The sequence below is a fragment of the Bos grunniens genome, chromosome 14 (assembly GCF_055505025.1).
Source record: "Bos grunniens cultivar Pamir isolate PY7600 chromosome 14, Bosgru_T2T1.0, whole genome shotgun sequence".
Taxonomy (NCBI): domain Eukaryota; kingdom Metazoa; phylum Chordata; class Mammalia; order Artiodactyla; family Bovidae; genus Bos; species Bos grunniens.
In genome coordinates, this window is record NC_141178.1 from 81,130,673 (window position 1) to 81,154,902 (window position 24,230).

General features: G+C 53.5%; 1 protein-coding gene across 5 annotated transcripts in view; it reads right to left on the reverse strand.

The window, feature by feature from the left end:
• LOC147359739 (maestro heat-like repeat family member 5) overlaps nt 1-24,158 on the reverse strand; it is a 59,956-nt gene extending 35,798 nt beyond the window's left edge. Inside the window, exons 1-11 of one of the 5 annotated variants that reach the window (XM_086337544.1) lie at nt 24,023-24,158; nt 18,651-18,832; nt 17,259-17,404; nt 16,522-16,650; nt 14,074-14,233; nt 12,556-12,608; nt 5,001-5,108; nt 4,603-4,719; nt 3,647-3,766; nt 2,520-2,666; nt 994-1,116 (exon numbers count right to left, since the gene is read on the reverse strand). In XM_086337544.1, the coding sequence (XP_086193670.1) occupies nt 994-1,116; nt 2,520-2,666; nt 3,647-3,766; nt 4,603-4,719; nt 5,001-5,108; nt 12,556-12,608; nt 14,074-14,233; nt 16,522-16,650; nt 17,259-17,404; nt 18,651-18,832; nt 24,023-24,102 (1,365 nt within the window). In that variant the 5' untranslated portion in view covers nt 24,103-24,158. Of the gene's footprint in view, nt 1-993; nt 1,117-2,519; nt 2,667-3,646; nt 3,767-4,602; nt 4,720-5,000; nt 5,109-12,555; nt 12,609-14,073; nt 14,234-16,521; nt 16,934-17,145; nt 17,405-18,650; nt 18,833-24,022 lie in introns of those variants that run through there. The other 4 variants (XM_086337545.1, XM_086337543.1, XM_086337542.1 and 1 more) reach the window with 4 other exon arrangements.
• Between the last annotated feature and the right edge of the window lie 72 nt (nt 24,159-24,230).

Genomic DNA, 24,230 nt, shown 5'->3' on the forward strand with positions numbered 1-24,230 from the left:
CGCCTAAAGGCCTGGGTGCCCAGCACCCCTCTAACCTGCAGGATTCTGCTTCTGCTCTGGATCTGCACAGGGGGGCCTCTGTGATCTGACCCCCCCACATCCCCCTGCCACCTCAGACAATTAGAACATAGACTTTAGAATCAGATGGATCATGCCTGAATCCTAGCTACCCACACATGAGCTCGCATGACCCTGGGCACACCTCCAAACTGCTCTGAGCTTCGTGCATTCACAAGTAACATGATGCCGTTGCCCTTGTGTTAGGTGGGAAGCAAGGCATGCAAAGCAGTGTGTCTGGGTCACAGGAGGGGCTCAGAAAATGCGCCTGTTATTTTTGTTATTGCTGCTGCTAAGTCACTTCAGTCGTGTCCGACTCTGTATGACCCCATAGTCGGCAGCCCACCAGGCTCCCCCGTCCCTGGGATTTTCCAGGCAAGAACACTGGAGTGGGTTGCCATTGCCTTCTCCAATGCATGAAAGTGAAAAGTGAAAGTGAAGTTGCTCAGTCGTGTACAACTCTTCGTGACCCCATGGACTGCAGCCCACCAGGCTCCTCCGCCCATGGGATTTTCCAGGCAAGAGTATTGGAGTGCGGTGCCATTGCCTTCTCCTTGCTACTGCATAATTATTTATCACTTGTGAGTTTCCTCCACTATCCCACAGGTTCTGCGAGGCCCAAACCCCTAGTAACTGGTGGTGCAAGCTAGGTCAGTATTGGCAGAATGGATGGACGGTGCTGGCCTTCCTGGGTCTCAGCCACATCAGCTGTGCAGTGGATGTCCTTGGCCAGCTCAGGGTCACTGTAGGGAGCGAGTCACTTGAGGGCTGTGGATGTGCTTCCAGGTGTGAAAGCCTACGAGGGGCTTGTCCACGCTCTAGAAGTCCAGCTGGCCCATCTCTCCCACTGGTGTCTCTCGTGAGTGCTGCTGTTTGAGGGGGGTGCCTGGTCCATCCCTGGGGAGCCCTTCCCCTGCCCAAGGACCTTGCACTCACCATCAGACACTCGAGGAGCTCGGACACCTGCGAGAACTCGTAGCTTTGGGCACCCTCGTTGCGGTTGATGGCCCCCACCAGCATGGGTATGGCCGTGAGGAAGCTCTGCTTCAGGGTCTCGTCCTGGGGTCGGACAGTGGAGCAAGGGGGCAGGTCGGGGAGTGGAAGTACCAGAGGGGTGGGAGAGCAGGAGGGCCACTGTCACAGGTGGTGGCAGGGCCACTGCCGATGGGGGAGACAGCAGAGAACTCCGGCCGGGGCTGCACAGGCTCCGGGATGGGGGCGACCCATGTGATTTTTTTTTTTAACAATGTGAATAGTTGATGATGCTTAAGCATCAGGAGGTGCTGTAAGAAGCCCAGTGTCCAGCTTCTCATGATATGCGGCTACCCCAGGCCCAAAGGATCAAGTGTGCGGTGGCCTCACAGGGCTGCCTGGCCCCTCACTGTTCCCGGGGTGCAGGGTCAGGGGGCTGTCATCATGGGGCATCCAGTTCCCCCAAGTGAGAACCCAGGGCTTGCTTTCTGGGGGAGGCAGAGGGCTGGGATCCTCATGAAAACCCATGAAGCACTAGGTGGGAAGGAAGGCCAGGCCCACGTTGGGGTGGGGTGGGGAGGTGGGCTCTGGGGCCCTGGGAGGTCTAATCCTGACCCCGCTCTGGTGGGCTCCGGGGCCCTGGGAGGTCTAATCCTGACCCCGCTCTGGTGGGCTCCGGGGCCCTGGGAGGTCTAATCCTGACCCCGCTCTGGTGGGCTCCGGGGCCCTGGGAGGTCTAATCCTGACCCCGCTCTGGTGGGCTCCGGGGCCCTGGGAGGTCTAATCCTGACCCCGCTCTGGTGGGCTCCGGGGCCCTGGGAGGTCTAATCCTGACCCCGCTCTGGTGGGCTCCCGGGCCCTGGGAGGTCTAATCCTGACCCCGCTCTGGTGGGCTCCGGGGCCCTGGGAGGTCTAATCCTGACCCCGCTCTGGTGGGCTCCCGGGCCCTGGGAGGTCTAATCCTGACCCCGCTCTGGTGGGCTCCGGGGCCCTGGGAGGTCTAATCCTGACCCCGCTCTGGTGGGCTCCGGGGCCCTGGGAGGTCTAATCCTGACCCCGCTCTGGTGGGCTCCCGGGCCCTGGGAGGTCTAATCCTGACCCCGCTCTGGTGGGCTCCGGGGCCCTGGGAGGTCTAATCCTGACCCCGCTCTGGTGGGCTCCGGGGCCCTGGGAGGTCTAATCCTGACCCCGCTCTGGTGGGCTCCGGGGCCCTGGGAGGTCTAATCCTGACCCCGCTCTGGTGGGCTCCGGGGCCCTGGGAGGTCTAATCCTGACCCCGCTCTGGTGGGCTCCCGGGCCCTGGGAGGTCTAATCCTGACCCCGCTCTGGTGGGCTCCGGGGCCCTGGGAGGTCTAATCCTGACCCCGCTCTGGTGGGCTCCGGGGCCCTGGGAGGTCTAATCCTGACCCCGCTCTGGTGGGCTCCCGGGCCCTGGGAGGTCTAATCCTGACCCCGCTCTGGTGGGCTCTGGAGTGGGCCGGGGGTCGTACCCAGGAGCTGTAGTGGAAGAAGAAGATCATCCGGGACAGGACGTTGTCCACCCACGGCAGGATCTGGGCCTTGGCCTTGTCTGCCATCTGGCCGTAGGCGAGGAGGATGGTGCTGCTCGCCCACTTCCACCGCAGGTCCCCCGAGTTCTGGGCACAGTGGGGTGGGGGCGGGGCAGGTCAGGCGCATGGGGGCCCTGCTGAGCCTTCCCCTGGGGGTGTGGTGACGGGAGGTACCCCAGCCACTAGCGGGGTCCTGGAGGCAGGGCGGACCTCAGTGTATCTCACAAGGAAATAGGGGAGATGGGGCTGCCTCCCTAGGGGCAGTGGGCTGGGTCTCGTGGGGTCACTTGGAGGTGTACACGGGGGTGCTTGTCTCTGCTAGAACAGGCTAGAATCTAAGCCCCTCACCCTTCCAGCCTTGGGGTGGCCCCTCCCCAGGGGCCCAGGACCTGGCCCCCTTCTGTCCCACCTCAGGCTGCAGGGGGCCTGGGAGGGCGTGTCTGGACCTAGACAGACAGTGATGGGGTACCCGGCACGTTGGCTCCAGGTGAGACCCAGAGAGTGGGGGCCCTCGATGGCCCTGAGGACACTGTGATCCTGCGGTCTGTCAGTGACTAGACCCTCTCTGGGGGTCTGAGCCTCGGGTCCCAGCTGCTGCTCTACCACCCGCCACGTGCGGCACTGCGAGGAGGAGGCCGGACCTCGGCCGTGGTCCTGGTTCTCACTCATCCCCCCTCTGTCCTATCCTGGCTCGCCTCCTGGGGTTGCTGCCACTGCTTCCGCCTTGGGAGCTCCCCGGGGCTGGCCTCGGGCCCTTGTCTCCTGCTTTGGACGAGGCCCAGGATCAAAGAGCCACTAACCACCACGCGGCAGGCAGGCAGCCACGCGGGAGCTATCCTGTGTTGGCCTCACAGCTGGGCTCCCTGCAGCCCGGTGGGAAAGAGGGAGCACCATTGAGGAGGGGGAAAGTGCGGCACAGGGGCCACGCCGCTGCTGCAGAGGTGGGCCGGAGGCCGGGGGCCGTGGCCCACAGCCTTTCCCCCTAATTGGCCCCGGGAGCCCCCACCCCACGGAGGCCCAGCATCCCTGTCCGCAGTCCAGGCCTCCAGCGGCCGGAGAGCCAGCACCTTGGGGGAGAAGCTGTTCAGGCTCCACCTGATGGGCGTGCTCCGGCCAAACTGCTCCAGGACAGCCCAGACGTGGTCCAGGTGGCGGGTGGCGGCCAGCCCCACGGTGAGCGCGATGCCCTGTCGGGGCAGGGGGCGGGGGGCAGGGCTCACTGACGTGGGCTGGTAGGATCCGGCCTACCCCTCACCTGGGTGTATGGAAACTGAGGCCCAGGAAGGGAGGAGATTTATCAGAGGGCACAGGGCACCTGCCTGCCACCAGGCTGGGAGGACACACACATCTGAGCCGAGTATTATGGGGCGTCTCTTTATGGGGGCTGGAGGCGAGGGTAGGGTTGGGGGAGAGGTGACTCTGTGGAGCCCTGCTACTGCTGCCTCCCCACCCCCAGGTCTCAAGCCCTGCGCCAGAGTGCAGAATGCAGGTCCAGGTGACAAGGAAGAGGACACAGTTGTGATGGGCTTGGAGTGGGACCAGGGTCAGGGCTCAGAGTGTGACCGGGGTCAGGGCTCAGAGTGTGACGGGGGTCAGGGCTCAGTGTGGGACCAGGGTCAGGGCTCAGAGTGTGACCAGGGTCAGGGCTCAGGTCAGGGCTTGGAGTGTGGCCAGGCTCAGGCTAATCCTGTGATCAGGGTCAGGGCTCAGAGTGTGACCAGAGTCAGGGCTCAAAGTGTGACCAGGGTCAGGGCTCTGAGTGTGACCAGGGTCAGGGCTCTCAGAGTGTGACCAGGTCAGGGCTCAGAGTGTGACCAGGGTCAGGGCTCAAAGTGTGACCAGGGTCTGGGCTCTCAGAGTGTGACCAGGTCAGGGCTCAGAGTGGGACCAGGGTCAGGGCTCAGGTCACAGCTCAGTGGGACAAGGGTCAGGGCTCAGGTCAGGGCCTAGAGTGTGGCCAGGCTCAGGCTAATCTCGTGGTCAGGGTCAAACAGTTGGCACTGAGTGGCCGCCACAGCCTTACCTCCCTCTGCTTGGGCCACTGGTGGGACGTTTCCAGCAGGGTTTTCAGGTGTGTCCTGACGTTGGTGCCGTTCTCTTCGGCTTGAAGCATCAGCCCATAGTAGATGAACAGGAAGGCCTGGGGAAGCGTTCAGCTTCCTGTCTTGAGCCTGAACCCCCTCTCTGCACCCCTGTCCACTGGGCAGGCTGCCACTTCCCCCGTGCAGGCCCCCTCACCCCTCTGCTCTGTGACCAGCAATCGCTGGCCTGGTGGTGAAGCGTCAAGGGTGTGGCTGCAAGTCCTACCGCTTGGCCCCCGCCCTCTGTTTCTTTCGGGGGCCTGGGGCTTGCGCTGGGTGTGGGCCCATGGACAGAGCCCCTGGGCCTGTGCGGTGCGCACCAGGGGTGGGGGTGGCCCACCTTCTCCGGGGGCTGCTCCTGTTGTGTCCGGTCGGGCCTCGTGAGTGCCCCCAGCAGCTCCTTGGACCACCCTTCCTTGTTCAGAAACGGCACCGACTTGATGGCCATCTGTAAGCAGACGGGTGGGCGGGCAGAGGGTCTCTGTCTCCATCTTGTGAGTCTCCCCCAGCCTGGCCCGCCCCTAACCACTTGGGGTCCTGACTCCCCGTCCTCCTCCCTGCTTCCCTCTCCTGAGGCTCCAGGGCCTGCTCTCTGACTTGTTTGCTCGCTGTTGGGGACGAGAAACTCATTCTTCAAGCTGCCCCTCCCTGAAGATTCTCAAGGAGGGGCTAGAAACCAGGGGCCTGACCATGTCCCCAGGGCTGGGCCGGGGCTCAGCTGTCATAGAGGCCCAGTGGCGTGTCCCCTCAAGGTGGCTGCACCAGAGTGTGGGTGCCTGGGGGCAAGGTTGGTCTTGTTTCCTCATGGATGTCTCCCCAGTACCTAAAACAGTGCCCGACAAGTAGTTGACACTCTTAGTATTTTTGAATGAAGGAATGAATGAACCAATGATCAAATAAATGAATGAGAAGTCCCTTCTAAACATAAAGTCCTAAAAGCCCTAACATTGCATCATTTTATGATGATAAATACACAGCCTCTCTATTGTCAGTGTTCCTGGTTTCCACAATAGAAGTCGTCTAAGATTTTGGTCCTAAGATTTTTTTCTGATGGAGAGACTCCTTTTAATTATGCTCCCAACACAAATACCTTAAAAGAAGGATTGGTAAATGTGAAGATAAGAATTTCAAGAAGTTTGTTTAGCCAAATCACCATAAAGTTGAAAGACACAGTAATTTTTTTTCTTTCTGTGATCTGTTGCCAAGAGTTAATATCATTGATAAAGAGCACTTTATAAACCAATAAGAAAAAGATGACAATCCAGTTAAAAATGGAGATATACAAACTCAACCTTACTAATATTTAAGAAATGGAAATTAAAGATGATGTATCATTTTGGCCAAGATTGAGAAATAGTAAAAGCATCACATTTTGGAGGTGATTGGATCACGTTAAAGCGCAGGTTTGGGAAATGGTAACTAAAATTTATAGTTTATATGCATCCATTTCCCCAATTAATTCCGTTTCTGGGATCTACCCTAAAGGAGCAGTAGCAGGGCCATACTCGGAGACAAGGGCGCCCTCTGCAGGCAGGACTGTCTGCACCCCCTCTGGTGATGCACCCTTGGACCTGGAAATGGAAACTGCTCTAGCCTAGGGCTTCCCTCGTGGCTCAGATGGTAAAGAATCTGCCTACAATGCAGAAGACCTGAGCTCTATCCCTGGGTTGGGAAGATCCCCTAGAGAAGGGAATGACTACCCACTTCAGTACTCTTGCCTGGAAATTCCTATGGACAGAGGAGCCTGGCGGGCTACAGTCCATGGGGTGGCAAAGAGTGGGACGTGACTGAGTGACTAATGCTTTCACTGCACATTGGCCAGCTCCACTCCTCCAGGGCTTCCCAGTGGTGCTAGAGAACCAGCCCACCAATGCAGGAAGCATGAGATGCGGGTTTGATCCCTGGGTTGGGAAGATCCCCTGGAGAAGGGCATGGCAACCTACACCTTCTTGCCTGGAGAATCCCATGGACAGAGGAGGTTGATGGGCTACAGTCCATAGGGTTGCAGAGAGTCAGATACATGACTGAAGCAATTTAGCTTGCACGCACACCAGGGCAGAATCCAGAGGAACCTGTCTGCCTCAGTCGTGCCCCACATCTGGTCCATTTGCTAGGGTGCAGCAAGACCTGGGTGGCTCTCCCATATGCCCACAGGACGGGTGTCTGCTGAATGCCCAGGGAACCCCAGCCTCCCGGAAGCTCCTAATTTCTCCAGGAGCACCAGGGGCTTCTGTCCCCTCCCCCAAACCTTCGGTGTCTCTTTTTTTCATGGCATCATGTACCAGCATTTGGTGGCCAAAGCGGAGCCCAAACTGCTACAACACTATGGGAATTAGTGTGAATTCTGCATGTTTCTGTAGCAGAGATAGTCATCTATCTGATTCTGCATCAGTCCTAGACCCTGCTAAGAATGTTTACAGAATATATAAGGCGGGCCCCATATTTCTTTTTATATTTTGAAATATTTTGAAATTTGAAACACATCTGTTTCCAAAATTTTCTTTAAAGCTTTAAATATTTTAATTGGAGAAGGCAATGGCACCCACTCCAGTACTCTTGCTTGGAAAATATTTTAATATTGAGGTCTATTTAACGTACAGTGAGACACGTGTATCATCAGTGTGTAGTGCAATGAATTTTGACAAACGTACATATGTCTCAGTTCAGTTCAGTCGCTCAGTTGTGTCCGACTCTTTGTGACCCTGTGGACTGCAGCATGCCAGGGTTCCCTGTCCACCACCAACTCCCGGAGCTTATTCAAAGTCACGTCCATCGAGTCATCGATGGACATGAAGTAAATGTCATGCCATCCAACCATCTCATCCTCTGTTGCCCCCTTCTCCTCCTGCCTTCAATCTTGCCCAGCATCAGGGTCTTTTCCAATGAGTCAGTTCTTCAGATCAGGTGGCCAAAGTATTGAAGCTTCAGCTTCAGCATCAGTCCTTCCCATGAATATCCAGGACTGACTTCCTTTAGGATGGATTTGTTGGCTCTCCCCGAAATCCAAGGGACTCTCAGGAGTCTTCTCCAACACCACAGTTCAAAAGCTTCAATTCTTCGGCGCTCAGCTTTATGGTCCATCTCTCACATCCATACATGACTCCTGGAAAAACCATAGCTTTGACTAGACGGACCTTTGTCGGCAAAGTCATGTCTCACCCCGTCAATATCTGGACCATTTCTGACTGCCCCAGAAAGCTCTCTCATGCTCACTCCTAGTTAATCTCCATCCCACAAGGCCGGTTTGATTTAGTTCGCCTGCCATAAGGTTAATTTTGCCTCTTCTAGCATTTTGTACGACTGGAATCGTGTGACGTGTGCTTTTCTGTGTCTGATGTTTCTTAAAGAGACGTGTTGATTCATTTTTTGGCTGTGGTCTTCGCCGCTGCGAGCGGGCTTTCTCTAGCTGAGGGCTCCTCTTAATTGTGGCTCACGGGTTTCTCACCACACTGGCTTCTCTGCTTGCGGGGCTCGGACTCTAGGAGCTTGGGCTTCATTCCATAGCTACGGCTTGCCGGCTCGAGAGAGGAGTCTCAGTAATTGTGGCACTTGGGATTAGCTGCTCCTGGGCATGTGGAATCTTCCCGGACCAGGGATCAAACCAATGCCCCTTGCATTTCGAGGCCATTCTTCACCACCGGACCCACCGGGGAAGCCCTGTGTCTGGTGTTTTTCCCTCAGTGTGTGTTTGAGATTCGCCGTGCTGTTGCACGCTTGTTCAAGTTGACGCCTCTATTTCTGCTCTGACTTTTGTTATTTCTGCTGCTCAGCTTCAGTGTAACTCGCTCTCCTTTCTCCAGTTTCCTCGGTGGGTGAGTAAGTAATTGATTTCAGGTCTTTGGGAGGGGATGAGTCTGCCTAGTACAGGTTGTTCCTAGTCTGAGGCTCTTAGGAATAAGGCTGCTGGGAACATGCTTCTGTGCGTAATTTTGTGTATGAGTGTTTCGTGCCTCTGGGGTTAGTACCTAAAAGTAGAACTCCCAAGTCCTAACTGTATAAGAAAATGCCAGTTTTCCAAGCAGGTTTCCCCATCCCACCTACAGCGGGCACTTCCCCACCAGCATTTGGCTGAGCCTTTCTTTCTCCTATGAGGTCTGTCCGTGGGTGCGTAGAGGCTGCTCCCGGATGTTAACTGACATTTCCCTGAGGATTCAAGATGCTGACGGTTGTGTCTTTGGCTTTTGGTCATTCATCTGCCTTCCTCTGTGACATGCCTACTTAAATCTGTTCACTTTTGCAGTTGGGCTGTTAGTCTTTTCTCCCTGATTTTTGGAAGAGTTCTTCATTTATTCTGGATACAATCTCTTGTCAGAGATATGTCTCGTAAATATTTTCTTTGTGTCTCTGATTTCCCCTTTTTCACTTTCCTCATAGTATTGTGGGATGAGCAGAAGCTTTAATTCAGATAGAATCCAATTCATCCATTTAAAAAATTTTTTATGCTGAGTGATTTCTGGGTTCCAAGAAATATTTACCTGCCCCTGTGTTTTCCTCAAGAAGCTTTTTTGTTTTTTAATATTTAGGCCTTGGGCCCATCTCAAATTAACTTTTGTGAATGGTTCGAGGCAGGCATTAAAGTTCCTTTTTACCCCCCAGATAGGTGATTGTTGCAGAGCCATTTGTTTAAAAGACCTTCCCTATTGAATTGCTTTGGTACCATGAATAAAAAAGTAATCGATCACGTAAGTGTGGTTTTATGTTGGCGATTCTATTCTATCTCTGTCAATTCTCACTATCTTGTTGATTGTAGCTATATAGGAAATCTTGAAGTCAGCTAGTGTAATTCTTGTAATTATGCTCTTTTTCAAGATTGTTCTGGCTATTCTAGGTCTTTTGAAATTTCCATATAAAATTTTAAATTATAGATTTTATTTAATTCTATAATGAAGTTGGTTGGCATCACACTGGCAATACACAAATCAATTTTTAGAACTGACATCTTAACATTATTGACTCTTGTTATCCATGATCATTTATCTGCATTTATTTAGGTTTTAATTTCTTTTTGCAGTGTTTTGTAAAGATCTTGCCCATATTTTGTTAAATTTGTCTGAGTCTTTCATGTTTTAAATGTGACTGCATCATAGTTTTTTAGAAGTTTATTTTCCAATTGTTTATTGTTAGTACACAGAAATTCAGTTGACATTTGCATATTGATTCTATATCCTGAGATCTTGCTAAATTCAATTATTAGTAATTAATAGTAATTAATAGTTCCAGAATTTAAAAAACTGAGATTTTCTGTGTATGCAATTATGTTGTCTGCAAAGAAAGTTTTTCATTTTCCACTGTAATCCGTACATCTGTTTTCACCTGTCTCTTAGCTTACTGCCCTGGTTAGGACTTCAGTGCAATGTTGACCGGAAGTGGAGACCGTGGGCCTCTTTGCCTCATTCTGATCTCAGTGGGAAGGCGTCACTCACTCATCATTAGGTGTGTGAGTGGCTGGGCTTCCACAGACGATCGTTCCCTCCTATTCCTGCTCTGTGAAGGGCCTTCCTCAATGTGACGCTGGGACTTATGATAAAAATATACACGTGGTCTTCATCTTCTTCTGGCACAGAGCTTCTGAAACCCTTTCCTAAGTGATGAGAGCAGTAAAGGTCTTTTGTTGTTCACAAGAAGCCTGGTTCCACTTCTGGAAAGCCCCTGGCTCTCCACCCAGGATGAGGGCGAGTTGCCAGGAGAACCCATCCTGGATCGACGGTTGGAACTCTGACCCACCTCTGCACCTTCAGAGAGGGTGACAGGTGGACTTTCATTATCAGCTGTCGGCGGTTTCGTGAATCACACCTATTAACAAGGTCTCTGTAAAAACCCCAAAGGGCTGGGATGCGAGAGATTCCAGGCGGGTGAACAAAAAGGCAGATTTTTCTTGCTAATCTTTTGCTAAATATTTTTGAGCTCATCCTCATAAAAGATATTGGTCTGTAGCTTTCTTGTAATGTTTTCTTCCGGCTTTGGTGTTGGAGTTGTGCTGGCCCCATCAGATGGTTTCAAGAGTGTTCCTTCTTCCTCTATTTTCTGAGAGAATTTGGACAGAGTTGGTATTATTTCTGCATTAAATTGTGATGGGCTTCCCTGGTGGCTCAGACGGTAGAGAATCTGTCGGCAAAGCAGGAGACCCAGGTTGAATCCCTGGGTTGGGAAGATGCTCTGGAGAAGGGAATGGCAACCAACTTCAGTATTCTTGCCTGGAGAATCCCGTGGACAGAGGAGCCTGGCAGGCTACAGTCCTTGGGGTCCCAAAGAGTCAGACACGACTGAGCAACTGACACTTTAACTTGTGATAGCATTAACCAGCGAAGCCTGTGGGAAGGTTTATAAAATATGACGCCAATTTCTTTTATCCAGGGCTACTCAGATCCTCTGTTTCTTCTCTTGTCAGTTCTGTGGTTTGTGTTTTCTAGGGAATTTGTTTATTCAATCTAAATTGCCTAATTTATTGGAATCATATTTTATTACCCAAACATTCTCCAGATGTTTTAAGGTTGTTCACTGATATTCCACCTTTACTGATAATGAATATTTTTTATTTTCTTGATCAGCTTATCAAAGAGCTTATCATTTTATTAATATTTTTGAAAAACCCACTTTTGGTTTTATTCACTCTCTATTGTTTGTCCATTTAAAAAAATTTGATTTTTCCTCTACTTTTTATTATTTTCTTTCTTCTACTTTGGGCTTAGTTTGCACTTTGGGGAATGGCTCCTTAAAATGGAGTTTAGATGATAGATTTTATCTTTTTTCTTTTCTAATATGGGCACTACAAATATAATTTTCTTCTAAGCATTGTTTTTTGTTGAGTCCCCCAAATTTCCAAATTTTCATATTGTGCTTTCTTTACCATTCATTTCAAAATATTTTCTAATTTTCCTTGTGATTTCTTCTATGGTTTGTGGGTTACTTAAAAGAGTGTTGTCTAATTTCCAAATATTTGGAATTTCTCCAGACATATTTTTGGTATTGATCTCTAATTGACGTTCTGGGCAGAGAATGTGCTCCGTTTGATTTCAATCCTTTTAAATTTATTGAAACCTGATATATGGCCCAGCAAGCGATCTGTCTTGGTGAATGTTCCATTTACATTCGAAAAGAACGTCAATTAGATCAATTTGGTTAATTATGTTGTTGAAGTCTTCTATGTACTTAGTGATTTTCTGTCTTATTTTTCTATTAATTACCTGTATTGCTGCTACTAGCGGTGTTATTTCCACTAAATGCTACTTAATTACAACTGTTCTGCTGCTACTATATGATAATAATAACTAATGCAGTGAGTGAGGGCTTCCTGTCTGTCACACCCAGTGCCAGACACCATGTAGATCACTTCCTGTCATTTCACAGCAAGCGCTGGAGGTTGGCACTTTCACCCCCATTTGATAGAGGAGGAAATAAGGTACAGAGAGGCAAAGTAGGCACCCAGGACACACAGCTGTGGTTGGCTGAATCTGGACTTGAATCCAGGCCTGCCAGGGCCCAACGTCCCTTCTCCCAGCCACGTGGTGTGTGGTTGGAGTGGGAGCAGTGTGACACCCGTCCTCTCTGTGACAACTTCAGTCCCCACCGCCCTCCTCCTCATCCCTCTGCTCTCCCGTCTGGCCTCCGCATCCTCTCTGGGCCCCTCAGCCATGGACCCAGACCCCAGGGCGGGCGGGAAGGGCCTTGTGTGGCGGGAAAGGCCTTGTGTGCGCTGGACACTTGCTCTGTGCCAGGTGTCTAGAGACAAGTTCACGTCCTGACCCCCAGGGACCCTGCTGCTCCTCGGTACCAGCCTTGCCCACCCTCCGCCTCCCATCCTGAGCCTCCTCCACCCTCCCAGGGCTGAGTGGGTGCCCACCCTCGCCCCCCATCCATCCCTGCAGAAGGCCCCCGTGGCTGGGCTCCCTCCCTACCTTGGCCAGCTGCTCTTCCCAGCCAGCCTTTTCTCCCTCCTTGAAGACAGTCTCTGAGGGAGAGAGTGGAGGTGGTGGTCACTGGAGGCCAGGTCCTGTGTCCATGGCTGGGGCTGGGTCTTGGGCTCCATCTCCCCCATCCCTTGGACATGACTGAGTCAGGACTACATTGTCCTGTGTTTGTCTGGCTCCTTGGGGGAGGTGAGCTCCAGGATAGTGAGCTGGACTTGGGTGTCCAGAGCGCTGGGCTGGAGTCGTGGTCCTGCCATCCATCCTGTGTGACCTCAGATGGGTTAACTTCCCTCTCTGGGCCTCAGGCTCAGACAGTGGTACAGAGGGCTCCCTCTGGGCATGGTCCCCTGGGACGTGCTTGGGTCTCCTCAACCGTGGGAAAACAAAGCCCAGGGAAGGGCACACTGGGGCGCTGGAAAGCCTTTATGCTTGAGGCTGGAAACCCAACCTCAGAAAGAGGGGCCACTTAAGGGAATGTTCTGGGGGGATCTCAGAGTTGACCCAAGGCACAGAGGGACCTCCACCCAGCCTGTCAGCTCCAGGGGAGGGGTGCAAAGCCGAGCCAAGCTAACGCCTGCCTCCTCCCAGCCTTCTTCCCAAGCGCAGCCTCTGAGGCCTCCCCTCTGGGTCGCCCTGGAGACAGCAGAACCGCCACACCCATTTCTCCCCCTGACCTCAACTCTCTGGCTAAGGCTGTTGACTAGCTCCTCCCTAAGGCCCCAGGGTGTGCTCACACCATTTCCTCCTCAAACCCCTACTCATGGCATGCAAGGCATGGCTCAGAGTTGGCTGCCTCCTCTGGGAAGTCCTCCCTGATGGCCACCAGGGCAGAAGTACCCCCACAGCTGGGCAGCAGTGAGCTCAGCTCATGCTTGTGAATGAATGAATGAGAGGTGGAGTTTGCCTCCCTGGCGAGGCTGTGAGCTCGTGATGGCAGAGCCGGGCACACGACAGGAACTCAAAGAGTGTTAGCTGAGCCTCATCCTGGTAAGACCTCCCCACATGAGTCCTCCCCAGGGGTCCTCAGAGACCCCCCCACTATCCAAGGTGGCCCTTCCAGTGGCTCAGAGGCAGCAGCTACGGAGGAGGCACAGAAATATGGACCTCCCGGGCCTGCGATGTGCAGTTGGGTGCCCAGGCCTGTTGCACAGTCTCTGTGAGCTCGGCCTGTCTGTCTGCCGGGAACCAACGGACCACGGCAGGGCAGCCCTTCCTCCTGAAACCTCCTTGCTCCGCCCTGGTTGTGTCCAGGCAGGCAGCTGAAATGCCAAGGGCAGGAGCGTGGCCTCGTCGGGACGGGCAGCACAGATGCCGTGGGGGTGTCCGGGCCGTAGCTTGGGGCCATCTGGCTGGCTTCCCTGTTGTGCAGCTGATGCTCAGTCCCGAGTGTGTCCCACAGGTCAGCAGCCCTGCCGGCCCCCTCCTGCTCTCTTCACGGCCTGCCCCGCCCCCTGCTAGCCTGCGGACAGAGGGTGGCTGGGCCCAGGCCCCGCGGGCAGGACATACCATCAGAGGTCATGATGCCCATCACGTAGAAGAGACTGCGGTGCGGGAAGACGCCCGACAGGACCTCAGTCTCCAGGTGCCGGGCCACCACCTGCCACGAGTGCCTGCAGATGGCCACCAGCACGTTGCTGGCCGCGTCCTGGTAGGCCTCCTCCAGCTCCTGGGCGGGGGGCGGAAAGGAAGAGTGGGTGGTCAGATGGAGCCTTGACATCTCACACACAGGGTCTGGTTTGGTGGGCAAGAGAGCTACTGTCAACCCAGGTTTTGGATGGAAAACTGAGGCTGAGGAAGCCCGACTCGCAGAGCGGGCGGGTGAAGGTGAGGCTCGTCCCCAGGGCTCAGGATCACACGTGAATGTCCACATCCCTGGGCCTCTTCCTGGTCCAGCAACCCATCATCATTATCCCTGCTGCTGAGCCTTTGCACATATGCTGTGTCTCCCACCTGGAACACAGTGCCCACTCGTCCTGTCTATCCAAACGCTAGTCCATTTTGAAAGCTTGCTCCAACACCTACATTCTAGACATGCATCCTGAAGGCTCTACTCGATGTCACCTCTTTCCGGAACTCCTGAGAGCTCAGGACAACATCACAGCCTTGGAGTCTTAACCACCAGGGATTCAGAAACAGAGTCTCTGCTTCGGTCCCGAGATCTCTGGCCTGAGGAGTCAGTGTCAGCGTCTTGGGGGCAGAGGCCCAGCTGGCCAGCCCCCTCGCCCTCCCTGCACCCCAACCAGGCCCACCACACTCTACTCGAGGGGCAGCATCAGACTGTCCGGCGCTGTGTTGCCACAGCCAGGGCTTTTCTCAGTGCTGTCTGAGTCATCATGTGAAATCGTTATATCATTTATGATTTGTTGAAAGGGTGACTATGAGGAATTCTTGTTAAGATGGTGGGTTGAATCTGATTTTGCTCTTTCAGGAAATAGACCTCAAGTACTCTACATTTAGGAGGTTTTTACCGAGGGTGATAGTCACCCCTCTGGGTGAGGTAACTGGGCTGAGCCCTAAGCTGGAGGTAGGGCAAGCTGAGAACCGGCCTCCACCGACACCACACATGGTCTGGTAGAAATCCTGGGGCGTGTGTCTCCCAGATGCTTACAGCTAGGGAGGCCAAGGAGAGGGCGGAGTGTGTGCGAAGTAGTCAAGCGCCCAGATCTCCACCCTGCACACCCACAGGGTCTCTGGAGAGGCCAGGCTGAGGGTCTCTGGCGGGGGAGGACAGGCCTGCAAGTGCAGGGGACAGACACTTCCTGGGTCAGGTTCTCCACTCTGGTGCGTGGGGCTGAGCCCCAGATCAGGTCTTCCCTGGGAGATCTGGATGGCCCGAGAGGAACGTCACTGAGGTGCTGATATGGGGACAAGGGACACGTGGAGGACAGTAGAGGGCTCACCTCATAACTCTGCGGTGGACCCCCAATCTCATCACCCACCTGTGTGCCCAGAGCACCTCAGCAGCTCCTAAGCACAGGCAGATGGCCACACAGAGAAGGCCACGGATATGATAGGGATCAAAACCATAGCCACAACCACAAACCTGATGAAACCCAGAGAAAAGCTACTCAGAGGAAATAGAGGCCAAACAGAGAGAGAAAACTGGAAGCAAAACAGTCCCTTTAATATCCTGAGAGATAAGAGAAGACACTGCATCTGTGAAGCTATTAACAGGATGAAATGGGAACTTTCTGAGGACAAAGACCAAGATCTCTTGAAAGTTAAAGGCTCATGGATATGCATAGAAAATGCAGTCAAAGATTTGGAAGATGATGGCTCCTCAGAGAGGAGAATGAAGGACAGAGAGGTGGAAAAAGAGAGGTGGGATGAGAGTATGGGGAACTATAGAGAGCTCTGGGTCTGAGAGTCAGGCGTTCCTGAAGCCTAGTACAGAGCAACACAGGGGACGATGTCCTGGGGAATCAGGGAAGCGTCTTCCAGAAGCAAAGGACCCAAGCAGTTGGACTGAAAGGATGCAGGACCACCCAGCAGAGCCTAAAATGGAGCCAGGCATGTGCTAGGCGTCATGCAGGATGGAGGCGCCAGGAGGCACTTGCTCTCCCTGTGAGTCCTGGACCAGCTTGTGCACCCAGAGAAGCGCCTGCCCCCACCTGCTGGAGGATGTGCGGTCCAGGTCCAAGCCTGTGGTCTTCAATAGGCGGGGACCCAGAGCCAGGCAGCCAAGGGCTGAGGTACTGCCTGGGGAATGGGTGGGACGCACAGACCGGCCAAGAACTCTCTGAGACTCACCTTTCTCTGCTGTAAAGTGAGTGCATGAGGCTGTCCCTCTGAAGGGGCTGGTGGTAAGAAAATGAGAAAATGGGCAGAATCGCTTGGTCAGCCACAAGGCTGGGCATTCCCAGCATTCTTTGGGTCCCCGGGGCAGCTGCCTGCACCTCAGAAGCCTTTGTGGAATGGCCTATTTGCTGGGGGTGGGTGGTGGGGAAGACTCACCGTGGACCTGGTCATGTTCTCCAGGGCCAGCTGCATGAAGGACTTCTCCCAGGTCTCCTCCAGGGACTCAGTGGCTCCAATGACTGCCCCTAGGACGTGGAATAGCCGGAACTTGTGCCGGGTGGAGATCTGTGGGTGGCAGGGTGGACACAGGCTCAGGGACAAGTTGGGTCTAATTAAGTGGGGAGTCGCCGTGGGAGCAGCAGTTAGGGGGCGGCGCGTAAAGAGGCCAGCGAGGAGATAGCATAGTGGACACATTTGGTCATCCATGCAGCAACACCGTTGTGAACAGCCCTGAACTAGGTTCTGCAGAGACAGATGAATAAACACTTGTCCCCATCCTCAGGGAACTACCAGGGGTCTAAAGAGCATTCTACCAGTTCATCCATTTATTCTTTTATCTATCCATTCATTAAAAAATCCAGATAGAGCTTAACCCTAATCATCCACCCAATCATCCCTCCCCTGTGACTTTAGGCGAATTACTTCCCTCCTCTAAGTTTCAGCCTTCTCATCTCTGAGAATCATGATAGTCTATAGAGACTGTTCAGAGGATGATCCACACATGTTGGTCTAGTTTCCACCCTCCCCCTGCTGGCTCGCTGGACACATGGGGAGACTGACTTGCCCCAAATCACGGCTCTGCTGTCCGGAGGAACCAAGGTCTGAACCTGCTTTGGGTCTAGCCCTGCCCTCCCCTCCCCACGCCCGCCCTGAAGAGCCCTAACAGCTCCCACCTGCTGGTTGTTTACAAAGTAGTCGTGGATGGTTTCTAGCACCAGGTTGGGGGCCCCGTGCGCCATGCTCTTGATTTTCTTGATGATGTATCTCAGGTGGCGGGAGTCTGAAACACTGAGGTCCCGGAGCAGCTTGAAGCAGGTGGCTGAGGTAGAAGGAGTGAGGGTGGGTGCGCCGTGGGGGCCACGGTGCACCCGCAGGGCTGGGCGGGCAGGGGCGGGGCGGGGCGGGGTGGGCTGGGTGGGCAGGGGCGGGGCGGGGCGGGGCGGGGCGGGGTAGGGCAGGCACGGGCGGGGTGGGGCGGGGCGGGGCTCGGCTGGGGACACGCTGGGCGATCCTGGGGCTCCTAACCGCTCTGCCAGTCCTTCTGAGGTTCAAGGGAAGATCAGAAGCAAGAAAGCAAGCAGGGAATGCATTCTCGCTCGCTCGTGCAGTACTCGATCCATTCATCGGTTCACTCCTTTTCACCCATCCATTCACCCATTCGTCTGTCATCCATGTGTCCGTCGATCTGTCCATGCACCCATTTATCCATGTCTTTCTATCCATCAATCCACCGGTCCACCCACCTGCCTGCTCATCCTTATGCTCATTCATCAGTCCATCCATGAATAAATTTATCCATCTATCCACCTTCGGTCCATCCGACCTTCCATTCCTAAATCCATCTATCCATCCATCTACTCACCATTCACCCATTTAAAAATTCATCTACCCATCCACCCACCCTTAATTTATCTGTTGATAAATTAAGCATTCATCCCTCCATCCCTCCATCTGTTCTTTCCTCACCGCTTCATCCTCCATCCAGTCACCCAACATTCAGTGGTGTTCATTTATTGTAAGACTATGTGCGTGGCTCCAAGGGGAGTCAGGGCCCGGCTCTGTTCTGAAGGAGCCTCCAGCCCAGGAGAGCCCTACCCAGTATCAGCGGACTTTCTGTGGGGAAGTTGTCTAAAAGGCCCTGGGCACACAGAGAGTGGAGGGGTGATGAATCCTAAGACAGAAAGGCAGTCAGGACTGGCTTCCCAGAGAGGGTGGCATTTTAGCTTTGCCTACAAGGATTAAGGCAGGTCATCCTTTGAAGGAGGGGATAAGCATTCCAGTGAGAGGGCCAGGTGTGAGTTGAGGTTCTAGGGTGTGAAAGGTGTTGGAGGAGTGTGGAGGGAAGGGCTGAGAGAGGGCATCTGGGGCTTCCGATGGTGTCTCAGGAGGTGTGAGGAGGCCAAAGAGGATGCGCAGGAGGCCCTGCTGAAAGCTGCACTAGATCCATGCCTTTTGACACCCCAAGGTCCTGGAGGGTGGGCTTGCTCTGGCCCTCGTTCCCGGGACTTCCTTAGGTGGAGGGACTGATGGGGTCTGCTGGGACGAGTCCCGGGGCCGGGGATCACCTGCACTGTAGGCTTCCTCGATGAACGCCGTGTGCTCCTTGGGCATCAGGGCGGCCTGGCTGCTCTGTGACTTGCAGAGCAGGATGGTGGTGGGGTGCCTCTGTCTGTCCCCACGGGCAGAATTCTGAGGTACCGTCATGTAGGACTGGTTCTTTGTGAATTCAGAGATGTGGGAGGAGATTCTGAAAGGGAAAAGAGGCCTTGGGTGTATGCATCTGAATGGCCCCGTGTGTTTACGGAGGGAGGTGCTGGAGAGGCCGAGAGGATGGTATTATCTAACTAGAAAATTCCAAAGAATCTAAAAAACACCCTACCAGAACAAAAAAGTGAATTCGGCAAATTGGCAAATATAAAGTCAGCGTACAAAAATCAGTCACATTTCTAGGTACCAGCAATGAACTGGGAATTAAAATAAAAAGGTACTATAAACAGTAGCACTAAAAATCATGAGATGTTTAGGTATAAATGTATCAAATAATTGTAAGATCTATATACTGTAAAATATAAAATACTGTTGAAAGACATAAAGACTTTAATAAATGGAGCGATGCACCATGTTCACAGATTGGAAGACTCAACATTGTTGTCTATTTTCTCTAAATTTATCTAAATATTCAATGCAATTTTCATCAAAATCCCAGAAGCATTTTTTTTTGTAGTAGCCAACAAATTGTTTCTAAAATTTATACGGAAAAGTAAAGGAATGAAGATAGCCAAATAACTTTGAGAGAAGAATTGGAGCACTGACACTGCTGATTTGGAGGTTTGTAATAAAGTTACAGTAATCAGTGCAGTGTGATATTGATGAAAGCACAGAAATATAAACAAATGGAGCAAACTATAGAGCCTAGAAAAAGACCCACGTGTGTTATGGTAAAGGTGCAACAAAAGCAATTCAATTAAGAAAGGACCGTCTCTTCAATAAATGGTGCTGCAATAACTGGATAAACACATGTAAAAAATAAACCCCAATTTATATCTCACTACAAACATAAAGTTATCTCACTATAAACATAGGGTTAGGGCTTCCCTGGTGGCTCAGAGGGTAAAGAATCTGCCTGCAATGCAGGAGACCTGGGTTCGATCCCTGGGTCAGGAGGGTCCCCTAGAGAAGGAAATGGCAATCCACTCCAGTACACTTGCCTGGAGAATCCCATGGACAGAGAAGCCTGGTAGACTACAGTCCATGGGATCGCAAAGAGTCAGACACGACTGAGCGACATCACTTTCACAAACATAAATTAACTCAAAATTGATCACAGACTTAAAGTAAAGCCTAAAATTCTAAAACTTTTAGAAGAACATTTAGGAGTAAATCTCTGTGATCCTGAGTTGCACAAAGCAGTCCCGTATATGACACCAAAGGTACCATCCATAAAATAAAAAATTGGTAAATAAGTTCACCAAAATTAAGAATGTCTGCTTTTTGAAAGACAGCTACAACAAATGAAAAGATAAGCTTTGGACTTGGAGGAGTAATTTGCAAATCACACACGTGATAAAAGACTGTGCCTGAAATATACAAATACCTTACGAACAAAACACAACCAACCTAAGAAAATACAGGTAAAAAGATTCAAATGACATTCCACAAAAGGAGAAAAGCAGATGGCAAATAAGCCCATAAAAACTGCTCCACACCATTCCCCATGGGGGAAATAAATTAAAACCCCAGTGGGATATCAATACACATCTACCTGAATGGAGAAAAGAAAAACCAGAAAATACCAAGTGCTGGTGAGAAGACAGAGTAACTAGAGTTTCCATCATTGCCCACGGAAATGCAAAATGGTACACCCAGCGTGGAGGGTAGTTTGGTACTTTCTTGGAAAGTAAGACCTACATTTACCATCCAACTCAGCTGTTCTACTCCCAGGCATTTACCAAAGTGAAATGACAACGTCACACAAGAATCTGTACACAGATGTTTACCGTGGCTTTATAATAACCCCAAACAGAAAAAATCCAAATGTCCTTCGACTGGTGAATGCACCAAAAACTGCATTTTATTTCAGGACCCACAGAAATACTACTCAGTGGTAACGAGAGGAGTGACTGACGGAGGAGGCCACATGGAGGAGGCTTACATGCGTTACGCTGTGTGAAAGAAACCAGACCCCCAAAGCGACGTGCGGCCTTGTCCCATTTTTGTGACATTCTGAAAAGGTGAAACTATACAGGCAGAAAACAGATCACTAGTTTCTGGGGATAGTGGGGTTGCTGGAGGATTGATTACGAGAAGGGGCACGGGGAATTTGCAGGGGGGCATGGAGCCGTTTCATAGCTTGTGTGTGGTCGTGGCTGCACCACTGTAAGAGTTTGGGACTCTCGATGAGTCTCAGTCTAGAACTGGGACTTCCACTGCAGGGAGCGCAGGTTCGATCCCTGGTCAGGGAACTAAGATCCCACATGCCGTGCAGTATGGCCCCCAGAAAATTGAATTAATTAAGAAAAAACTTGTAGAACTGGACACTAACAGGGGTGAATTTTACTGCATTTAAATAAGAAATACTTTAGCTACTGAACAACAACATAGCTAAAAAAAACAAACCAAGAACAAAAGAAATAAGAACAAAAATGACCCCCCATCTCATTTCCTTCTACTATTTCTTTTTTCTTAAATATTTATTTACTTTTCACTTTTTGGCCATGCCCTGTGGCATGCAGGATCTTTGGTGCTTTCAGGATCTTATTTCCTCAACCAGGGATGGAGCCCATGCCCCCTGCGGTGGAAGCTCGGAGTCTTAACTTCTGGAGCACCAGGGAACTCCCTTTTTCTGGCTTTTTCTTGCTCAGTCCACCCACCCTAGGTGCAGAGGGCTCCCGCTACTTCTGAACCCGCCGGCACACTTCTACCTCAGGACCTCTGCACTGGCTGTTCCTATTTGGTGAAACCCTCCCTCCAGAGCGCTGCTCGGCTCAGCCCCTCACCCCCACTTCACTTCTTTGCTCAGTTGTATTTTTCTCTATGAGCTTCTTTAAAATCTGACCCTCGCCCCACACTGACCGGTCGATTTCCTCCCTCGCCCCTTTCCAGCTTGTAACACTGTATGATTCTCTGGGCCCTGTCTGGTGTTTATTGCTGTCTCCCCCACCGGAATGCAAGCCAGGAGACAGGGCTCTTCATGTCTTGTTTCCAGCTGTGTCCCCAACACCTGGAACCATGCCTGGCACTCCTCGCAGGGACTCAGCAAACGTTTGTGGAAAGAACAGTAGAGTGATGTGTCCAGAGCAGCCATCAGCCCTGCTGGGCTCTTCTGGGTCCAGCCCTTCCAGCTCACTGGGATCCTGGCAGTCTGTCCTCTGCAGCCTCCACACCGGGTCAGTTGTCTGAGCCCTTCTGGCTGACCTTGGGCCTCCGCTCTTCTGTCTGCCCAGAGCGTGTGTCCTTCCCCTCCCCGTCCTCCTCGACCCCTTGTGGGGGCCACATGAAGTCGCCTTCAGCCTGCTCGCCATGGTCAGCGCATCCTAGAGTAGGGGGTGTGTCCCCTGGCTCCCTGATGACTGATGGCCCTCCTTGGCTCCCGCTGAACTCACAGGAACCCTGGCGGCTCCACTGACCAACCCCTGGGCCTTTTCCTTTCCAGTCCCCCTGGAGGTGTGCTGGCTATCTCTCTCTGGGTCCCCCACATGTCCCAGGGAAGGGCCTGGGCGAAGGCCCAGTGACTGACCGAGTGAGTGGATGCTGCTGGGGGTGTGCTCCTGGGAGGAGCCAAGGTCAGCCCTGGACAGCGTCCTCCCGGCCACCTGGAGCTGCTACCTTCAGCTCCCCTCCCAGCTGGCCTTCCTGCCTGGAGTGTGGGGCCTTCCCCTTCCCCGGCCACATCCAGCCTGAGCTCCCTCTGCCCCTCCCCACCGTCTGCCTCTCTGGGGACCAGTGACTGTGTGGTCAGCAGGGGACTCTCCCGGGCTGTACTTGGCCCACCACCCACCTCACCAGCGCCCCCACCGCTGCCAACGAGGATGGGCCTGTGTCAGGTGCCATGTCCTCACACCAACCCCACGAGGTGCTGAGACACAGAGAGGCTCAGCGACCCATCCCAGGACACACAGCCTCTGCAGGAGAGCGTCCGTTCAGACCGGATCCGACTCCAAAGCTTGCATCCCAGGGATGTGACCACTGGGGCTCAGTACACACACCGCCCCTCCTGGAAGGCCCCCCTTCCTATGTGCGTACTCAGTCTCTCAGTTGTGGCTGACTCTCTGTGACCCTATTGACTGCAGCCCTCCAGGCTCCTCTGTCCATGGGATTCTCCAGGCAAGAATACTGGAGTGGGTTGCCATGCCCTCCTCCAGGGGATCTTCCTGACCCAGGGATCGAACCTCTTAAGTCTCCTCCATCGGCAGGTGGGTTCTTTACCCACGAGGGCTACCTGGGAAGCCTGCTCCTTCCTATGGCCTCTCAGAAAACCAGCCACTCCCGTGCTGCTCCTGGAGGGCTCAGCCTTTCACACTGAGCCTGGCCCCCCCTGCACCCTGGAGGGGCCTCGGCAGGGTTGACCACAGCCACCAGCGAGATCTGTGTCTCACCCCAAACCTGCCTCCCAGTCCCGCGGCGACCAGGATTGAGTGTATTTTAAAAGACAGGAGAATAGGAACGCAGTTAGCAGACAGCTGCAGGGGGAGCGTTTTCTCGCCCTAGACGCGAGGCGGGATGCGGCAGAGGGGAGACCGGCCTGAGCACGCGGGCAGAAGCGACGGTGCAAGAAGAGCTGTGTTCTGAGGCGGGTCGGGCGGCTCCCTCAGGGAGATACGACCACGGAAGCACAGGCAAGAACCTCACCTGGGAACCCCCTCAGGGACAGCCTGGAGAGCCGACGTGCCCCAGTCCCCACGCAGCAAACCTTGGGCCTGGGGACCCAGAGAGGGAGGCTGCCTGCCAGCTTCCGACCTGCCGCTGGACTCAGGAGGCAGAGCTGCCCTTGTGCCCACCTGGGGCGCAGGGACCCCAGACGACAAAGGCCACAGAGGGCCTCCCCTTTGTGCACATCCCTCAAGTCTCTTAGGAAACAGGCTGCTGCGCCCTCTCGACGAGGTGGAGGTTCCAGGCAGCAGAGGGACAGCATGCCCACTGTCTGTCCATCTGTCCACTCCATCTCACACCGCTGGTCCCCACAAGCATCGGCAGCTACAGGCGATGTGACGGCAAAGGCCATGCTGGAACTCGAGACCCCCTCTCTCCCTGCACCCAATCGCCCCGCCCTGCCTCCTCTCCACCACATTGAGGGCTGTGAGGTCAGTGTCCACCCCCAACTCCCACTCCAGGGGGCTGCTGGCATGCTGTAGGACCCCTCCGTCCCGGGCCCAGGCTCTGGGAGTCCACCCCTTGCTGCCCTGCCCTGCAGGGGGCCCCTGCCCGGCACTGGGCTGACCTGGGGTTCTGGGACCTGGCTGAGGAGGTCCTGTCTGTGCTGGCGTGGCTGTGTGGCTTTTCTGAATGCTGCGCGTCCATGTTGGGGTGCCGTCTGGAGGTACTGCCCACTCTCTCCTCATGCCCGGCCGAGCAGCTCTATCTCTGGGCTCCCCCTCCCCCGCCCCAGCCAGCCCTGACCTCACCCCTGAGGTCACAATGCTTGCAGC